The 19,871-nt window shown below is 37.7% G+C and overlaps 1 protein-coding gene across 4 annotated transcripts in view; it reads left to right on the forward strand.

Annotated features, from left to right (window-relative positions):
• The first annotated feature begins 1,749 nt into the window (after nt 1-1,749).
• The window catches only part of HDAC2 (histone deacetylase 2), a 38,570-nt gene continuing 20,448 nt past the window's right edge, over nt 1,750-19,871 (forward strand). The window contains exons 1-3 of one of the 4 annotated variants that reach the window (XR_008992782.1): nt 1,750-2,028; nt 16,873-16,985; nt 17,847-17,964. Coding sequence is in view for 3 of the 4 variants with exons in the window: in XM_036893568.2 (XP_036749463.1) it covers nt 1,977-2,028; nt 16,873-16,985; nt 17,847-17,964 (283 nt within the window). In the remaining variant the exon portion in view is untranslated. Of the gene's footprint in view, nt 2,029-2,616; nt 2,733-16,872; nt 16,986-17,846; nt 17,965-19,871 lie in introns of those variants that run through there. The other 3 variants (XM_036893568.2, XM_057489323.1, XM_057489324.1) reach the window with 3 other exon arrangements.

Raw genomic sequence — 19,871 nt, forward strand, 5'->3', positions numbered from 1 at the left:
AGCATGCTAAAGTGAATCTTAACACATGATTACAAATGATTAGCATAATAAAAACGTGTGCTACTCTTCTTTATCTGGGGAATATTAACTCATCTCACTGAAGAATGACCCTAGAGGTTAATGTTTAACACAGAGTTTTGGTAGGGGGTTTCCTTGCATGTAGTTACATGGCTCTGACTGCAAATATTCTGCTTTGCTTTTTCCAGAGGCCCTCACCCTATTCTGTCTAAGCCCATGGTCCCTGTCTCATAACATCAGTGAGTTTTGAAAGTACTTTTTCTAACTTTCTGCTACCGTCTTCCAGTGTCCAGCCAGCAGCAGCATAATAGAGTAGCTTGGAGAAGACTAAATTCAAACTCCAGATCAATCAACAGCTAGTGTTACCCACAGGCACTAAAACAGGGTCCTCCATCCTTGTGCTCGAGTATTAAAAGAATTTAACACCAAGACTTGGGACTATGAAAGCAAGTAGTGCACTTGGTGAGAAAACAGCAACACCTTGATAGACCAAGTGAGCACTGAGAACAATCAGGGTAGCTCCTGTTATAGGAGGCAAAAATGTTTGTTCATTAGTTAATAGGTCTCCTAGCATTAATAGGGAGAGTTTGAATTAGCACATGAGCAATTGGATTACATACATACAGGTAATGTTGCAGCATCATCACATGTAGCATTAGCATATAAAAATCTCTACCCAGGGGTGGGAAATTTAGTATTATAATGAGGAAAAGGCAACTATTGGGACACCAAATTTACCTTATGTGCATGACACAAGTTGTTTTGTGTCTTGGTCCCTTGATTATCTGACCAAGGGGTCTCTATACCTAGGACATGGTGGCTATAAAACTTGTTAAAAACAACAGGTTGCAATGAAAAACAAGACATTGGAGCCTTACAGAGCCAGTGGTCTGAGTCACCAGGCATTTTGTGAAGACTTAGATATGTGGCATTGGACTGGTCTCTCCTTTTTTTCCTACCTATCTCACCGGGAGGACCAAGTTCCTGAATCTGCTGCCATTTAAAAAGGGACAAAATACTGTATTACTTACATCCCAGAGTTCTCAAGAGTCTCAAATGAGTGAACAGGTATCCATTATAAACAGGCATCAATGAAACATACTATAAATGCAAATGCTTAAAACCGTGGCTTACACATAAATGCACTCCATAAACGCCCATTCAAACTCAGGCAGAACACTGTACTTTTCAGCCTCTAAGTCCCTTAACAGGTCAAAAGCTCACAGCAATTACAAGCAGAAAGTATGAACAAACAAGAAAACCCGAAACGACTCAGCACAGGGATCGTGGGCGGCAGCCTGGCGGGTTCCAGGAAACCAGAAGGAACGCGAGGGCGTGCGTACCCGCTGGGCTCTGGGGCACGTGGTCTCCTTCGGCGGGAGCCCCGCGGCGGTGGGGGAGGGGGGAAGGGACGGCGCAGAGGGGTCCGGCGGCCCAGCCACGGTTGGGACGGCGCCGACCGCGCAGACTCGGGATGGGCGCAACCACTGTGCGGAGAGCCACAGGGGGAAGTGATCGCCGGTTTCCGCTGTCCTTTATTTAATTGCGGAGTGAAAGTCCGCCCTCCTTTGTCCTTTTACGATTGCATTTAGCGCCTTCCTCTGCAAGTTGTTCATTACTGGAAGGCTTCCTATTCGAAGACGGAAGAGGCCTCTTTCTTTAGCCGTGGCCTTACCTCCCCCGTGGAGGCCTCAGTGGGCGCGCCCAGGCCCCGCGGCCAGCGGGGGTGGCTTGGCTCCCCTCCCCCTCCGCAGTGCCGCGAGTCGGCGCCGCCACCTCCCCTCTCCGCGCTCGCGGCCCTGCGGCACCTAGCGCGGCCGGCGCCCCCCCACCCCCTCCCTGCAGCCCTCCCTTTCCCGCGGGGCCGCCACCGTCGTCCGCGCCCCAGCCCTCTTCTCCCTCCGTCGACCGAGGCGGCCGTAGCTGGAGGACGAGCCGGAGCCCGCGGCCGGGGACCCATGGCGTACAGTCAGGGAAGCGGCAAGAAGAAAGTGTGCTACTACTACGACGGTGAGAGGCCGCGCGGGGCGCAGGAAGGGGAGGGGCCCACCCCGGGGCCGACCCGCCGCCTCCCCGCGCCCTGCGGTCGGCGCCTCACGGACGGCCCCCTGGCCTGCCTCGGCGCAGCTCTCGCCGTGCGGCCCCGTCCTTGGGCGGTCGCGTCTCCTACGGGCCGCGGGAGCACCGCCTCTCCAGTTCCTCCTCTCGCGCGCCGCCGCCCGCGGCTCCAGGCCTCCCCGGCCTCCGCGCACCCCCGGGCCGCGGTGCGTGCTGGAGAGGAGCTCCCGGGCATGCCCTGTGCCTGGCTGCGGCGCATTGGCGCGCTCTTCGCGTGGGCTCCGTCCTCTCCTTTGTTCGCCGGGGTCTTGGAGCACCACTTTCTCAGGATTCAAATGGAAGGGCCTCACCTCTCAAAAAAAATGAATGTTTTCGAGAATGAGGTAGTCCGTCTTTTCGGGAAATTTGACGGCGTTAGGGAGACTTGGAGCTGTTACTGTCTGTGTTGTAGGTCAGACTCGATGGGTCCCCGCCGGCGTCTACGAGAGGTGGTTACCACCTACTTCTTTGTTGCTCTTTGTTCCATCAGGAAATACACCCTCTTCGGAGGTTTAGGAGAGCATTGATTGGCATCTTGCTTGTGAAAGCTGTTTCTAGGTGGTGGGGAGTCCTTGTGTAGGAAAACTTTGAGGAGTAGTGCAGTAGTACTAAATCAGGTAAGCTTGAGAAGCTCAAGGTACAATAAATTATAAAAGTAGGTAGTTTAATTTTAGAGGTTTTCTAATTTGGAGATTGAGCAGTAACATTAAATCTGTTGAATCCTTTCTTGTGACAGTCTAAATTATATTAGAGTAGTAAGCTATTTTGCATGCAGATTTCACAAAGACTTTAACTGGATGAATAGTTTCTAGCAGGTTGCTCTCTAGAGAAGGAATTCGACAACTTAACAAAGAAGCTAGGTTCAATGGCCTGAAAGTCCTACCTGACTTAACTGAAGCAACACACATTTTGTAAGCTGTTTCTTAAATTCTTTCTATTATACATCACAAAATCTTAAGAGAGGTGGAAAGACCTTGGGGGACTACGTCAGAATAAATCTAATTTTAATTTGAACAAGGCTAAACCATATCACTTGGGTTAGCAAAGACGAATCTTAAATTAATGCCTGTTCATCTAAAATAAACACCTGTGTCTTTTGTGGAAAAACCTAAGATCTTACAGAAGATACCTAAATTGTTAACTTGCTGGCTAGTACTGAATAGTAACAGCCATATTTTTAAAGTATTTTTTGAGAAAACCATATATATGTGTAATACAAATTTACTTGAAATTATGACATCTTGGAGGAGTGGAGATGGGAGTACATTTTTAACTTAAACATTCATTACATTTCTTAAAATTCATTCTTTAAGAATTAATGGATATTTTGGTTCACTGGCAAAACCCTTGCCCTGGTATTCCCTGATTAAATTGGAAAGTAAATAGGGATGTGTAGAAGTTAGTTTTTATAACTATGTTGTTCCTAAGGTTTAGAGTTCTCATCAGGGCTTGGGGTGAAAAAGAAGGGCCTTAAAAAGGTTGGGGAAACTGGTGCTAAAATTTTGCCTGGAGCTGTTAGTTGTTGACAGTGATAGGCTCTGATGAAGTAAGCTTCTTGTAACTTCTTGTCTCCAGGCTTGAACTGTAGAACCAGATAGCAAATTATGAACAACTGCTTGTACCAGGGCTCATTTATGACGAGCCTTTGTCGAGGGAATGGGAGAAGGCACTGGTACCAAGGGCAGGATGAAGCCTTGATAGAGTGGAAGAATGGGTATGTTTAAGTCTTGTGATTGTGGCTTAATCAATACTGTATTGTAGACCTTTCAGCTTCTTTACCTGATGACCAACAATAGGTGTATAACAATGTTTGGAAATCTCTGGTTAGGTTATTCTTCTTTTGTGTATGGCTTTTACTTGATTCCTTTTTAGAATGGAATTTTTGATTATATTTGAAATATTCTTCAGGTTTGCGGGGAGAAGGCTAATAAAATTTGCAGAGATTAAGAAATTGTGTAGGCATCATTACACTAATTATTATTATGTGATAGTATACTAAGCTTTGCATAATTAATTACAAATGCTTACATTTTTTATTCCCTACAAAAATCCCTGTTTTGTCCACTTATAAAACAGCAGTAGTTTTTTTCTTTTTTTAATTATGAAGGAAGAGGATCCAAGTAACGCAGCATCTGCTCTAAAGAATCATGACTCAAAAGTGTGCAACATGGATTGGATTTGGAGTGGGTAGTACCAGTAGTAGTATAGGGGCTGTATAATCTCTTAGCCTAAGTTAGCTAGCTTTAACTTGTTGGTAAAGGAAGTTGGAGAAGAAAAGAAAGAGTGAAGTAGCAAATCCTTCAACCATAGTAATCCTACCTTTAGACTTAATGGGATCATTAAGCAGACCTGTATTTTTCTCTGTGTACTTTACATAGTCTTCAGTATTATATCCTTTAGATCAGTGGAATGCTGGTTCCAAGTGAACCCTCAAGCATTGATAGAGGAGGTATCCTTAATCCTTTTAGGAATAGTAAGAGATGTTCTTTCTTCTCTTGCTGTAGCTATTGACTCATACCCCTAATGTTTCCAAAAACTTAACACATCTTGGTCATTTTATATATACAGGATTATCATCATCTGTAAAAGTGATACAGCAGTTAGCCACTGAGATCCATTTTGGTTTAAAATGATGTGATTTCTGTACTTAACATGTATTTAGCAAACCAAGCTGTGTTAGGCCCTGATTACATACTCACATTTTTAGTACTTTATCTAGAAACGTTAACTCTACCTTGTTTTCAATTAAGCTTTAGGCAGATCCCATGAAGTGCCTGTTTTACACTGTATAGAATGTAATAGAGTTTATATATACGTGTATGTTTGTGTATGTGTATAATTTTATACATTCTGTGTTCTGTTTTTTTCCTTGTTTGATAGAGTGCATCAAAACACTTGGATACAAGTGGTTCAGAGAAAAGCACTCAGCACTGTACAAAGATAGTATATAAAATTTGTCATGATCATGTCTCCCAGTATACTCCTAGTTTTGTAGATTATAAGAATTCTGCTTGGCAGCCAACTATTGACAGATTTTCTTAGACTTTGATTTATAACAATGGTGCCAAACTCTTTGGCTAGATAATCTTTAATATAACTGCATGGTTTCTTAGCTGTAGTATGAATCTTTATTATCTCTAAAATAGGTAAGCATAATCATTCTTTAGGGGCACATCTGAATGAATTAGAGCAGCAGTTTGTAAGTACCAATGTTTTTAATTGCATATCATTATTTAAACCTAGTAGAACATAATTTTTTTTTTTTTTAGATAATTATTTTTTATTGAAGGGTAGTTGACACACAGTATTACATTAGTTTCAGCTGTACAACACAGTGATTCAACATTTATATACATGATAATTCTAGGTACCAGCTATCACCATACCAAGTTGTTACAATATTTTGACTATATTCCTTATGCTGTACATTACATCCCGGTTACTTATTTATTTTACAATTGGAAGTGTGTGTGTGTGTGTATACACACATTTTTTGTGTGTGTGAGGGCATCTCATATTTATTGATCAAATGGTTGTTAACAACAATAAAATTCTGTATAGGGGGGTCAATGCTCAATGCACAATCATTAATCCACCCCAAGCCTAATTTTCGTCAGTCTTCAATCTTCTGAAGCATAACGAACAAGTTCTTACATGGAGAACAAATTCTTACACAGTGAATAAGTTATATGGTGAACATTACAAGGGAGGTCATCACAGAAGCTTTCGGTTTTGCTCATCCATTATGAACTATAAACAGTCAGTTCAAATATGAATATTCATTTGATTTTTATACTTGATTTATATGAGGGTACCACATTTCTCTATTATTATTATTTTTAATAAAATGCTGAAGTGGTAGGTAGATACAGGATAAAGGTAGAAAACATAGTTTAGTGTTGTAAGAGAGCAAATGTAGATGATCAGGTGTGTGCCTGTAGACTATGTGTTAATCCAAGCTAGACACGGGCAATAAAACATCCACGTATGCAGAAGATTTCTCTCAGAACGGCGTGGGGGGGGAGGTTCTAAGCCTCACCTCTGCTGATCCCCATTTTCTCACCTGATGGCCCCCCTGCGACTGTGCCTGTCTTAGGTTGTTCCTCCCTTGAGGAATCTTACCCGTCTCTGGCTAACCAGTCATCTTCCGGGGCCATACAGGGAAATGTAAAGTTGGTAAGTGAGAGAGAAGTCTTATTGTTTGAAATGGTTAGCTTTTTATTTCTTTGCATATTTATGCCCTGTAGCTTCTGTGCCCAGCATTTGTCTTGAGGTATCTTTACCACTTGGAAGAATTATGATACTCGGTAAATTTGATATGAGGCACGAATTCTATTTAAGGGTTGTAATTAGGAAGGAAGAAGAAAAGCTATAGAAGTAGCAGGCGGAAGAAAACATGGGAAGATTGATTATTTCTTTGACATATCTTCTTGTAGAGTAACTTCATGTATAGGTTTTAAGCTACTACTTAAATTGCGCACACACATTAACATAATAGGAGTACAGTTACATAACCAAAGCATACCTGTAATTACCAGCCATCTCCAGTGAAACCAAGAAAACCAGTTAGGCACCTTAGGCATTTGTGAAAACTTATCTATGATATGGTGGATATTGTCCAACTGAACTTGAACAGTCTGAGAGGAATCAGACAAATTAAAACAACCCATTCCTGGGGACTGTTCACATCCCATATGTTCTTTTAACAGTAAATAGTCTGTAGTTGTAAGATTTTGGAGTGCTACAATTTGCACTTCTCCTAATTCTTGGTTGAGTTCCAACAGTATAGATCCAGTCAAATTTGTTGTTTTACCATATGCACAGGCCAGCTTAGATATCTCCTTCTTCATTCCCATGGCAAGTCCAGGAACTGGTGGGATGAGTGCATCTACACCTGTAGCAGTACGTGGATCTTTGTTGGGGTTTTTTTGATGATCATCTTCTGGCATGAGTATTCCAGAGAGTGCTGATGTTGGAAGTTCTTTTTCATATCGTATCTTAGTTCATTTTCAGGGTAGCCAAATTAGGCTTTGATCCTCTGTATAAACACAAACAGACCCATTGCCTACAGTTTTATATGCCCTTTATATCATTGTGTAGAACTCATTGGAGGTCATCACACAGGAACTGCTTTTTTTTATTTTTTAAATCATTAATCTACACTTACATGACGAATATTATGTTTACTAGGCTCTCCCCTATACCAGGTCCCCCCTATAACCCCCTTTACAGTCACTGTCCATCAGCATAGCAAAATGTTGTAGAATCACTACTTGTCTTCTCTGTGTTGTACAGCCCTCCCCTTTCTCCCACCCCCCCCATGCTTGCTAATCTTAATACCCCCCTTCTTTTCCCCCCTCCTTATCCCTCCCTACCCACCCATCCTCCCCAGCCCCTTTCCCTTTGGTACCTGTTAGTTCATTCTTGAGTTCTGTGACTCTGCTGCTGTTTTGTTCCTTCAGATTTTCCTTTGTTCTTATACTCCACAGATGAGTGAAATCATTTGGTATTTCTCTTTGTCCGCTTGGCTTATTTCACTGAGCATAATACCCTCCAGCTCCATCCATGTTGCTGCAAATGATTGGATTTGCCCTTTTCTTATGGCTGAGTAGTATTCCATTGTGTATATGTACCACATCTTCTTTAGCCATTCATCTATGGATGGACATTTAGGTTGCTTCCAATTCTTGGCTATTGTAAATAGTGGTGCGATAAACATAGGGTTGCACTGATCTTTCTCATACAAATAGTGCTGTGATAAAATAAACATAGGGGTCCATCTATCTTTATCAAACTTGATTGCTGCATCCTTAGGGTAAATTCCTAGGAGTGGAATTCCTGGGTCAAATGGTAAGTCTGTTTTGAGCATTTTGATGTACCTCCAGACTGCTTTCCACAATTGTTGAACTAATTTACATTCCCACCAGCAGTGTAGGAGGGTTCCCCTTTCTCCACAGCCTCGCCAACATTTGCTGTTCTCTGTCTTTTGGATGGTGGCAATCCTTACTGGTGTGAGGTGATACCTCATTGTAGTTTTAATTTGCATTTCTCTGATAATTAGCGATGTGGAGCATCTTTTCATGTGTCTGTTGACCATCTGTATTTCTTTTTTGGAGAACCATCTGTTCAGTTCCTCTGCCCATTTTTTAATTGGGTTATTTGTTTTTTGTTTGTTGAGGCGTGTGAGCTCTTTATATATTCTGCACATCAAGCCTTTATCAGATCTGTCATTTTCAAATATATTCCCCCATACTGTAGGGTTCCTTTGTGTTCTATTGATAGTGTCTTTTGCTGTACAGAAGCTTTTCAGCTTAATATAGTCCCACTTGTTCATTTTTGCTGTTGTTTTCCTTGCCCAGGGAGATATGTTCAAGAAGAGGTCACTCATGTTTATGTCTAAGAGGTTTTTGTTATGTTTTTTCCAGGAGTTTAATGGTTTCATGACTTACATTCAGGTCTTTGATCCATTTTGAGTTTACTTTTGTATATGGGGTTAGACAATGGTCCATTTTCATTCTCCTACATGTAGCTGTCCAGTTTTGCCAGCACCATCTGTTGAAGAGACTGTCATTTCGCCATTGTATGTCCATGGCTCCTTTATCAAATATTAATTGACCATATATGTCTGGGTTAATGTCTGGATTCTCTAGTCTGTTCCATTAGTCTGTGGCTCTGTTCTTGTGCCAGTACCAAACTGTCTTGATTACTATGGCTTTATAGTAGAGCTTGAAGTTGGGGAGTGAGATCCCCCCTACTTTATTCTTCTTTCTCAGGATTGCTTTGGCTATTCAGGGTCTTTGGTGTTTCCATATGAATTTTTGAATTATTTGTTCCAGTTCATTGAAAAATGTTGCTGGTAGTTTGATAGGGATTGCATCAAATCTTTATATTGCTTTGGGCAGGATGGCCATTTTGACGATATTAATTCTTCCTAGCCACGAGCATGGGATGAGTTTCCATCTGTTAGTGTCCCCTTTAATTTCTCTTGAGAGTGACTTGTAGTTTTCAGAGTATAAGTCTTTCACCTCTTTGGTTAGGTTTATTCCTAGGTATTTTATTTTTTTTGATGCAATTGTGAATGGAGTTGTTTTCCTGATTTCTCTTTCTGTTGGTTCATTGTTAGTGTATAGGAAAGCCACAGATTTCTGTGTGTTGATTTTGTATCATGCAACTTTGCTGTAGTCCGATATCAGTTCTGGTAGTTTTGGGGTGGAGTCTTTAGTGTTTTTATGTACAGTATCATGTCATCTGCAAATAGCGACAGTTTAACTTCTTCTTTACCAATCTGGATTCCTTGTATTTTTTTGTTTTGTCTGATTGCCGTGGCTAGGACCTCCAGTACTATGTTAAATAACAGTGGGGAGAGTGGGCATCCCTGTCTAGTTCCCGATCTCAGAGGAAAAGCTTTCAGCTTCTCACTGTTCAATATAATGTTGGCTGTGGGTTTTTTTTAGGTGGCCTTTATTATGTTGAGGCACTTGCCCTCTATTCCCATTTTGCTGAGAGTTTTTATCATGAAAGAACATAATTATTTTTAAATAAGACTAATATTTTCCTATACTTGGATCCTCTTCCCCCAGATACACTCTGCCACTCACTCACTTCAGATTTCACTTTATCAGAGAGGCTTTCCCCTGTTTCCTAGTCCTCATAACTTTTTTTCTCCCTACTACTTGTACCAACTAACTATTGTCTTTATCCCCACTACAATGTAAGCTTCATGATTACAGCATCTTTTGCTTATCTCTATACCTCCACCATCTAAATTAAAAAATTTAAGGGTTCTTTAAATATTGATGAATGAATAATACCTTACTTTTACAGAGCACTTTCATATAACATTCTTTTATAATCACTGAGTTACAAACAGGTAGAATGAGTGGCATTTTGTCTATTTTACAGATGAAAATATTCATATCCGTGTTTGACTCCACCAGTTAGCCTTTTCCACATTGACTCTAGTTATATTGTCCACAGAGAGGTTACACAGTGTTTATACTGCTAAAAAAAAAAATGTTTTCTCTGCTACAAAAAGTATCAGTAGTTACTTCTTTCCCTTAAAAATAGTTTTAAATGCTTCTGTTGGCAAATCCTTCAAGAAAATAGTTGGAGTTAGGGAACTGGGTATAGGGTTCTAAGGAATTGTTAATAGCATTCAAACATGGATGAGATGAGATTTAAAAGTTTAAGTATAAAAATGTTTGTAAGGTTTAATAAGTTTTGTTCCTATTTTAATAGCAGTTAACTTTTACTTATTTATGAAATCAACTTTGGGTCAAGAAATATCAAATGGGCCTAAAATCCCTACTATGTACCAAAGAGACAAAAGATTAAGTCCTAAGAAGGAATTAAAAGACTGTATCTTAGACAGTAAGAGAGGGGGACTTTGTAGGGTGATCAGAAAGGCCTGAGGGAATAAAGTGAGCTGGACTTACTAGAGCTTTCATATGTAAGACACTGCAAACTGCTCAGGTCCAGTAGTTAGAAAGGAATTGGAGCACTGAGCAGAAAGGAAGCCAAGAGGAAGACATGGGGGAACTGTGGGATGGAAGGCGGGCTAGGCAGTAAAGGGCCAGACCACAGAAGACTTTGTAGTGAGAGATTCAGATTTTATTCAGGGAGTGGAAAACCACTGTAGTCTTTAAAGTAGAGAGAATTCTCTGGGCAGGAAAATGATGATAAAGAGTGGTAGAATATAAGACTAGAAGTAAAAATCAAATGCATATTGGTCCACATATAATGTAATGGTTGTGGCTGATAGAAATAGACACATTTATTCAAAAATACATAAAAAGGATCACCACCAAATGGAATTTATTACAGGGTTGCAAGGATAATATGATATTCATAAATCAGTGTGATTTATGTATGTACAGTATCAAACGGAAAGATAAAAACTAATCATCTCAATAGATGCTGAAAAAGCATTTCACAAAATTCAACATCCATTCATAATAAAGTGCATAGAGGGAACATACCTCAAAATGATAAAGGCCATATACAGCACATCCACAGCTAACATCATACTCAGTGGTGAAAAGCTGAAAGCCCTTCCTCTCAGATAAGGAACAAGACAAGGATTACCACTCTCCCCACTTTTATTCAGCATAGTCCTGGAGGTCCTAGCCATGGCAATCAGACAAGATAAAGAAATAAGAGGCATCCAAATTGATAAGGAAGAAGTAAAACTCTCACTATTTGGAGATGACATATTGTATATAGAGAACCCTAAAGACTCCACCAAAAATCTATGAGAACTAATAATTGGATTTAGCAAAAGTTGCAGGATATAAAATTAGTAAACAGAAATGTGTTGCATTCCTGTATACCAAACAACAAACTAGCAGAAAGAGGTATTGGGAAAAAAAAATCCATTTACAGTTGCATCAAAAAGAATAAAATAGCTAGAAATAAACCTAACCAAGGAGGTTAAAGACCTGTACATAGAAAGCTATAAGATGCTGATGAAAGAAATTGAAGAAGAAACAAATAAATGGAAATCTATCCCCTGCTCATGGATAGGAGGAATTAATACTGTCAAAATGGCCAGCCTGCCCAAAGCAATTTACAGATTCAGTACAGTCCCTATCAAAATACCAATAGCAGTTGTTCAATGAACTACAGCAAATAATCCTAAAACTGCTATGGAACCACAGAATACCACAAATAGCCAAAGCAGTTATGAGGAAGAACAACAGATCTGTGGGTATTATACTCCTGACTTCAAGCTGTACTACAAAACTACAATAATCAAAGCAGTATGTTACTGGCATAAGAACAGACACATAGAACAATGGAACAGAATAGAGAGCCCAGAAATAAACCCATGTATGTATGGTCAATTAATATGACAAAGGAGGCAAGAATATACAATAGGGAAAAAGTCTCTTCAGTAAATGGTGTTGGGAAAACTGGATAATTGTGTTGTACCATACCCCAAAGTAAACTTGAAATGGATTAAAGACCTAAACTTAAGACCTAAAACCATAAAATTCCTGAAAGAAAGCATGGGCAGTAAACACTTGGACATTGGCACTAGTAAATTTTTTTGTAAATAGGTTTCCCCAGGCAAGGGAAACAAAAGCAAAAACAAGTGGGACTATATCAAACTAAAAGGCTTCTTAACAGCAAAGGAAACTGTCAACAAAACAAAAAAGCAGCCTACATGGGAAAATATATTCATAAATGATACGTCCAGTAAGGAGCTAACATCCAAAATATATACAGAACTCAATGACCCAACAACAAAAAAAACAAGCCAATTAAAAAATGGGCAGAGGACTCAAGTAGACATTTTTCCAGAGAAGACATACAGATGGCCAATAGGCACATGAAAAATTGTTGCACACCACTGATCATCAGCGAAATGAAAATCAAAACCACAGTGAGATACCACTTCATACCAGTCAGAATGGCCACTATCAAAAGGACAAGAAATGTGTGGTGAGGATGTGGAGAAAAGGGAACCCCTCTACACTGTTGGTGGGAGTGTCAATTGGTGCATCCATTTATGGAAAGCGGTATGGCAGTTCCCTAAAAAACTAAAAATACAGTATCATAGGACCCAGTAAGTCCAGTTCTAGGAATTCACCCAAAGAAAATAAAAGTCTCTTATGTGAAAGATATGCCCCCCTATATTTAGAGCTTCACTACTTACAATAGCCTAGATAAGGAAGCAACTGCAGTGTCCACCAGTAGATGAATGGATGAAGATGTGGTACATATATACAATAAATTGTTATTCATCCATAGAAAAGAAAGAAATCCTGCCATGGATGGACCTAGAGGTTGTTATGCTATTAGGCCTGACATAAGCCGGGCAGAGAAAGACAAACCATATTATATCACTTGTGAAATCTAAAACCAAAACAAACAGAACAGCAGTAGACTCAGACATTGAGAAGTGACTGGTGGTTACCACTGGGGTGTGGGGGTAAAATAAGGTGAAGGGGATAAAGAAGCACAAAATATCAATCAATATAAATTAGTCATGGGAATGGAAGCACAGCATTGAGAATATAGTCAATAGTAATGTCTATATTGACAGATAGTAACTGCACTAGTTGGGGTAAGCATTTAATCATGAACATAACTGAAATCACTTTTATTCTTGAAACCAATATTATATGTCAACTATAGTTCAACAAAAAATATTTTAAAAATGGACACATTTAAGAGAGGTTTGGGGAGTAAAACCAGCAGAATTTGTTGGATTGGCTATTGGGTTGGGTGATGGTGGTACAGAATAAAGGATGACTCCTTAGTTTCTAAATTGAGCAGTCAGGTGGCTCATTCCTGAGAGATGTAGGGCAGCAGTCTTCCTCACAGACTAACCCAAGCACCTTGAACTGTGCCTGGCGTATGGCAGGCTTTTAATGTATTACATTAATGAATGACCTTGAGAAACTCCTAATATTTAAAGGTTGGTGGAGGAATGGCTTTGGGGTAGGAGTGAAATCCAGGAAGTGATATTACAGAAGCCAAGACCCCAGTGTTTCAAGGAAGAAGTATGTTAAAGCCACTTACTAGTGGACTAGGTAGTTTGTGGAAGACAAATAATCCAGTGGCTTTTATTGCTGCTTTTGTGTTTTCCTGAATCATTTTTATAGTCAGTTTTTCTCCAGGGTTGAAGGTACATTTCACAGTCCTGAAATTGAAAAACTTTTCTAACTACTCACTTGGAATCAAAAGCTTAATTTGAATTAATATTTGTGATCTTTATTCCACTCAATGAATATTCACATATTTTTGTTGCAGAAATACTGTTTGGTTATATAATGATGCCCAGACTTAAGGATATCACATAATAATGGCAGATGTATCATACTACATTTACAAAACCTGAAAAAATTCTGAAATACATCGAGTTCCAAGGACTTTGGACCAGAGATTGTTAGGCCTCAGTAGCCACTTCATTTTGGTAGCTTTTTAAAGAGTGAGCAGTTTCTGAAATTTTGTAGATATAATTCATTGTGATAATTTTTTCACATTGACAGTTAAAGTTTGTTGTGTTCAAGGAACCACCTTTAGTTAATTTTTCTAGGTGTTTCTTCATTGGTAATGCATTTTTATTATTTTGATGAGAATAAGAATAATATTAAAAATACCCATATTATATTACTGACAATTTAAATGAGATGAAATCCACAGGTTCTTAACACTAAGAAAAGACCATTTTATGTTTATTAAGAAGTGGATGGCTACAAAGCAGCCTTAAAGAGAATTTTGAGATTATGGATTAAGCAGGAAAAGTTGGAGATGGTTTTTTTTTTTTTTTTTTTGGTGTCATTAATCTACAGTTACATGAAGGACATTATGTTTACTAGGCTCCCCCCTTCACCAAGTCCCCCCCACATACCCCTTCACAGTCACTGTCCGTCAGCGTAGTAAGATGCTGTAGGAGATGGTTTTTTTAATAACCCTCTTACATTATGGAAGAATTCTTGATAAACCAAATAGTAGTTATCTGTAGCTTGGCTGCCTTTGTGGACATGTATCATTTAGGTAGTGTGTGTATTGTTGGTGGATCTGAGATCCCTAAGTTGTGGCAGAGAAACTTGTTGAAAGCTGTGTATGTTCATAAAAATTTGAGGACCCTGTTTTTGAAAAAAAAAAGTTACTTTGATAGATTAGTTAGGTAGTTCTTTATGTTCATTTTCTCTAACAAAGACCCTAAGCCTTTATTAAAATATTTGTATTTCATATTATGCCCTTTTCTTGTCAAGCTTCCTTCTACGATTTATTTCTAGTGACTAAGTGCTACCTTAGTAGTTACTACTGAAGTAAGCCAGTTATTAGCTGAGTTGCCCTGCTTGTGTTTAAATCTAGCTCCTCTACTTCCAAGCTATGTTACTGACTTGTCTGTACCTCACCATTCCTCACTATCATAAAATAGGACCAATAGTAATAGCACCTACATCATAGGGTTGTTGAGAAGGTTAACAGGTCATACATGTGAAGTGCTTCGAATAGTGCCTCTTAGTGAGCATTCAATAAATGTTAATTATCGCTATTATCATTTCAAACATGCTAGCTGAAAAATTGGAACTGCACTCTCCCTTGTGTAGATTATTCAGGTCTTTCCTATTATTAGATTATTGGTGGCTTTCCTCTGGATTCTCAGCAGGTCCCTAATTAGAGTGTTTGATCTTAAGATGTAGTAGATGCTAGAGACATTTCATCTTGATTATTCTCATTCTCACAATTTCCTTTGGTAATAGTGATAACTTAGAAATACTTTCCTTGTATTACCTTGAGCCATGATGTTTTTTGTAACTAGTGGGTTTTCCATATCTAAGAATTCATTGATAGCAGGCTGCTTTCAAGGAACTGTATGTACTGCCACCATTTAGGGCAGAGCCTTATAGCAGATCTTCCTTTCCAGGGTGGTTTGTTCCTGTTTTCATAGCCTCTTGCATTGTGATAAATGCAGAGGAATGTCTCCTATCCCCATGCTTTTCTCCTTGTCTGTGTCAGCTTTGTTTTTGGCATCTGCATTAGGAGACATGGCTTTCCCTTTAAATGACCGTGTAAAATGAATTGTTTCCACAAGAGAGCTTGTGTTACAAAAGAAGAGTTACCTTAGTTAGAGGTATGATACCAACAAAATTAAGTACTAGTAGTTAGAAGCAGGTATGTTATACAAGTGTGTTTTCATCCTGGACTATTAACAAATATATGAAAGACAAACAAAAGTTTAAGTTCTCAGTTTCCATTAAACATAAAAAGATAATGTATTTAGGCAGGATCTTGAAAGGTCTTTTGATTTTGAAGATGGGTTAAAAGACTTTTTTTTTTTAGTAAACCCTGGCTTTTATTATATAAACCCATATTGAAACGATTGACTTCAGGCCATTAAAATCAACTTGGCTGTCCTAACAAAATTTGGAATTGCTTAAGACTAGAATTAGTACTACCAGTAATTTCATGTTCAATGAAGGCTGTTATAATAAGCTCCTGTTACATTAAAAATATGTATGTTTAAGAGACTTTCTTAATACCGCTTTTTATTATAGAAAAACTAAATCTTTACCTTAAAGTATTCTGTTGAAATTTGGCAGATGAAAATCTCATCTTGGTGTTACTTATTTTCAAATAAGTCCTATGAACAAGTTTTAAGACATTGAGTATAAAGATGTCACAAAAAGAGGCTAAGGATTACAACTTTTTAATTGTGGAAACTAAAATATAATACTCTTATTACCTTGAAAAATGTCATGGGTATGTCTTATTAGAGCATATTTAGGATTGAAATTTAAGTTACCAAATTTCCCTTAATAGACTGCTGTGGATGTAGAATATTATAATACCACCTATGAAGGATTTCTGTGATTGATAGTAAATCATCCAAGAAGTAATATTTGCTGTCAAATTTTTAAATCATACCAGTCAAACTCAGAATTTACCTGAAATATCTGAATTTTCTGGTGAATTCTAAAAGTAGGTATCACTGTAAAGAACAAAAACTACCTCTGTGAGTAAAGAATAATTTACTTGGGCTAATCCTAAATGAGAAATTTTGATAAACTGGAAGTCAGAAAAGCTTGCTTGTCTTAATCTATAAACAAATAATTTATTTAATGGAGTTGCCAACATGTTGAAGTATGAAGTATGGTTTTCTAATACAGTGTGAAAGCTGCAGAATCTAAAATCATTATTAAGGTTTTAAATAAATCTTAATTAGATTAATAAATGCCTTCTAATGAACATATATAAACTTAGGTCATTCATGAAGATTCTTTTGTCTGTATTGTTTAGGTGATATTGGAAATTATTATTATGGACAGGGTCATCCCATGAAACCGCATAGAATCCGCATGACTCATAACTTGCTGCTAAATTATGGCTTATATAGAAAAATGGAAATATACGTGAGTATACCTTTTGGTTAATATTCAGCACTAATGTTTCTGTGTTTTTTTTTAATTAACTGCTTTGAAACTTTGTTTATTCCCTTTGGAGGGCATTTAACAGATGAAAAGGAGTGGAAGAAAATAGAAAACTCCTTTTTAGTTTTATTCTTCAGAGAAAACAGTGTGTGGAACCTGGAGCTTCTTTTCCCTCTTTGTTTAACCATTTTGAAAACAGTTTTCCCTTCCCCAGATTTTCACATTCTGAAAAACAAATCTGGTTAGTTACTGTTTTTGTTAAAATAATTGTTGGTCTGTCTTTGCTGCTGAAGAGTTGACCTGGAACTCTTACAAAAGAATTGTGCAGCAAATTAATCCTATAAGTATCTTTTGGCATACGAAACACTGTGTTAGCATGCTGAGTACAGATAACATGTAAGATAGAGCTACTGCTGTAAATGTTTTTGTACATAAAGGTAGAAGTATATATAAACAAATACAAGACACAGTTCTTACCTATTTGGGGAGAAAAGAAACACTTGAAGCAGTTAATGTTGAACAATATATGTGACTTATTTTCTTTCAGATACAGATATTTAGAGAAGAGGAAGAGTTGGATAAGACTAAGGAAGCTTTGGGGAAGAAATGTGTCACAAATAAAACTGACCTTTTTGGAACAAGGATGCTTAAAATAGGCAAAGGAAAAGCTCAGTCATAGTTGATGTGCTTTTAAAAGGAGTATGAATTAGCTTTGGAATTTGTTTTGTTATGGCAGACCTAGTTCTTTTGAGAGGACTGTTTGGAAAATTGTATACTTTGTATTTGATAACATTGATGTAACCAGTTGTAATTCAACAGTCTGACATTTCATTTTCTTCACAGAGGCCCCATAAAGCCACTGCTGAAGAAATGACAAAATACCACAGTGATGAGTACATCAAATTTCTACGTTCAATAAGACCAGATAACATGTCTGAGTATAGTAAGCAGATGCAGAGATGTACGTTTCTATGTTAAAAGTATATACTAGCACTGATAAGTACAAATGAGTATTTTTAGAAGATTGTAGTTAGAGTTATCCAAATTTAGGTGTTTTCCTGATGTAAAATATTACTGTAATTATTGATTTGCAAACCAGTGTAATCATACCAAAGCTACCTTTAAAAAGACAGCTTCCTTGAAGCCTATGGGTCTGCCAAATTGCTGAAGCTGTTCGGATGATCCTTTGCTCTTTGTTTTGGTCCTATGTTAACTTTTGATAATGGATTTTGGTAGGGAGACCTTATTCCCCTGCTTCAATTAAAAAAAAAAATTATACACTTGACCCTTGAACAGCATTCGAGTGCTTCACTGAAGGACACAAAGCTCATTCAAAACCACCAGTGCCAGGAACTGTGTCTTCTGACTTCCAGCCTTATGTTCTTTCAGATTATTTCAATAGACTTAATCATTCCTTAGCTTTAGAACTAGGGATCATTACATGAAAAAAAAAATATATATATATATATATATATACACCACTGACTCCTGAACAATGCAAGAAGTTAGAAGTGCCAACCCTTGTGCAGTTGAAAATCTGTGTATAACTTTTGACTCCCCAAAAACTTTCCTACTTAATAGCCTACTGTTGACCAGAACTCTGATACTATACTGTTAATTAACATGCATTTTAAATGTTACGTGTATTTTTATGATACAGTGAGCTAAAGAAAAGAAAATGTTTCAGATCATCATAAATCTCCAAAAATATTTCCCAGTGTATTTATTGAAGAAATCTGCATATAAGTGGACAAGCACAGTTTAAACCCATGTTGTCAAAGGCTCAGCTGTACTTTAGTTTTAGTCTGTTGTATATACCTGTTGGCTTCTATTTCTATACTTTGGTTATTTATTCTGGTTTGTAATACATGTCAACTGTTAATTCCCTTTTCTGTCATTGTTAATGAAGCTATTTCTTCTACATAGTGTTTGTTCTCTTTTATAATTAAATATCTCATTAGAAATTGGGTGTATTGAAGGAATGCAAAAGAACATCCTAAAATGATTGGAACAGTGTCTTTTAAAGCTTGTTACTGGAGTTCATTCTTACCAGTGTTTTTATTGATGGACTTAGTGATAATTTTTTAAAGAGAAGAGTTTCTGTAATACTAAATTAAGTGTAGCTCTAACCATCTCATATATTCAAAGAACTTAATATATAAATATAAATGTATTCCTGCCATAGATTATTTGATTCAATAAATGGCATAATATAGAATAGATATTATTTACCCTTGTTTTTTCAATGGAGATTCAGGCTTAGACTGTCATGGGTAGCCCAAGGTCAAATGAATTAACAGGGTTGATTAAAAACATACAATACTGAACTGTATTAGATTATGATATCTTAATATGTATAATCACATCTTAAAATTTTAGTAAGAAACAAATTTATTCATTATAGTGCTAATAAATTAAGTGTATTCAAAACTATGTAAAATAGTGGCCCTTATAGTTGAAGAGGTTTCTAATTTGAAGGGTGGAGAGAGACTGAGGATAGGTTATATACATGTGTCCTTTTCATTCTCTTAGTACTAAAGCAATAAATATGTCATGATGTGTCCTGTGTATGTGTGTTTCTTTGGCCTTAAGTACCCCTTCCTTCTATATCTTGGCTATCATGAATCTAGTTAATTCCATCTTTTAAGATTGCATAGGTAACCAGCTGTTAAATGCTTTTAATACTAAGATAAATCTCAAAGTAGTAAATGTTTTGTATACCTAAAGAAAGTAAATCTTAAAGCAATTGAAGTCATTTAAACTTTTTAGGATTGATTAATTTATTGTCTTATATTTGAGGAGAAGTACTTATAAAATTTAAGTCATGTTTTAATTAAAAGCAAATACATTTTTTGTTTTGATATCTAT

This window comes from Manis pentadactyla, chromosome 12, assembly GCF_030020395.1.
Source record: "Manis pentadactyla isolate mManPen7 chromosome 12, mManPen7.hap1, whole genome shotgun sequence".
NCBI classification, from domain to species: Eukaryota; Metazoa; Chordata; class Mammalia; order Pholidota; family Manidae; genus Manis; species Manis pentadactyla.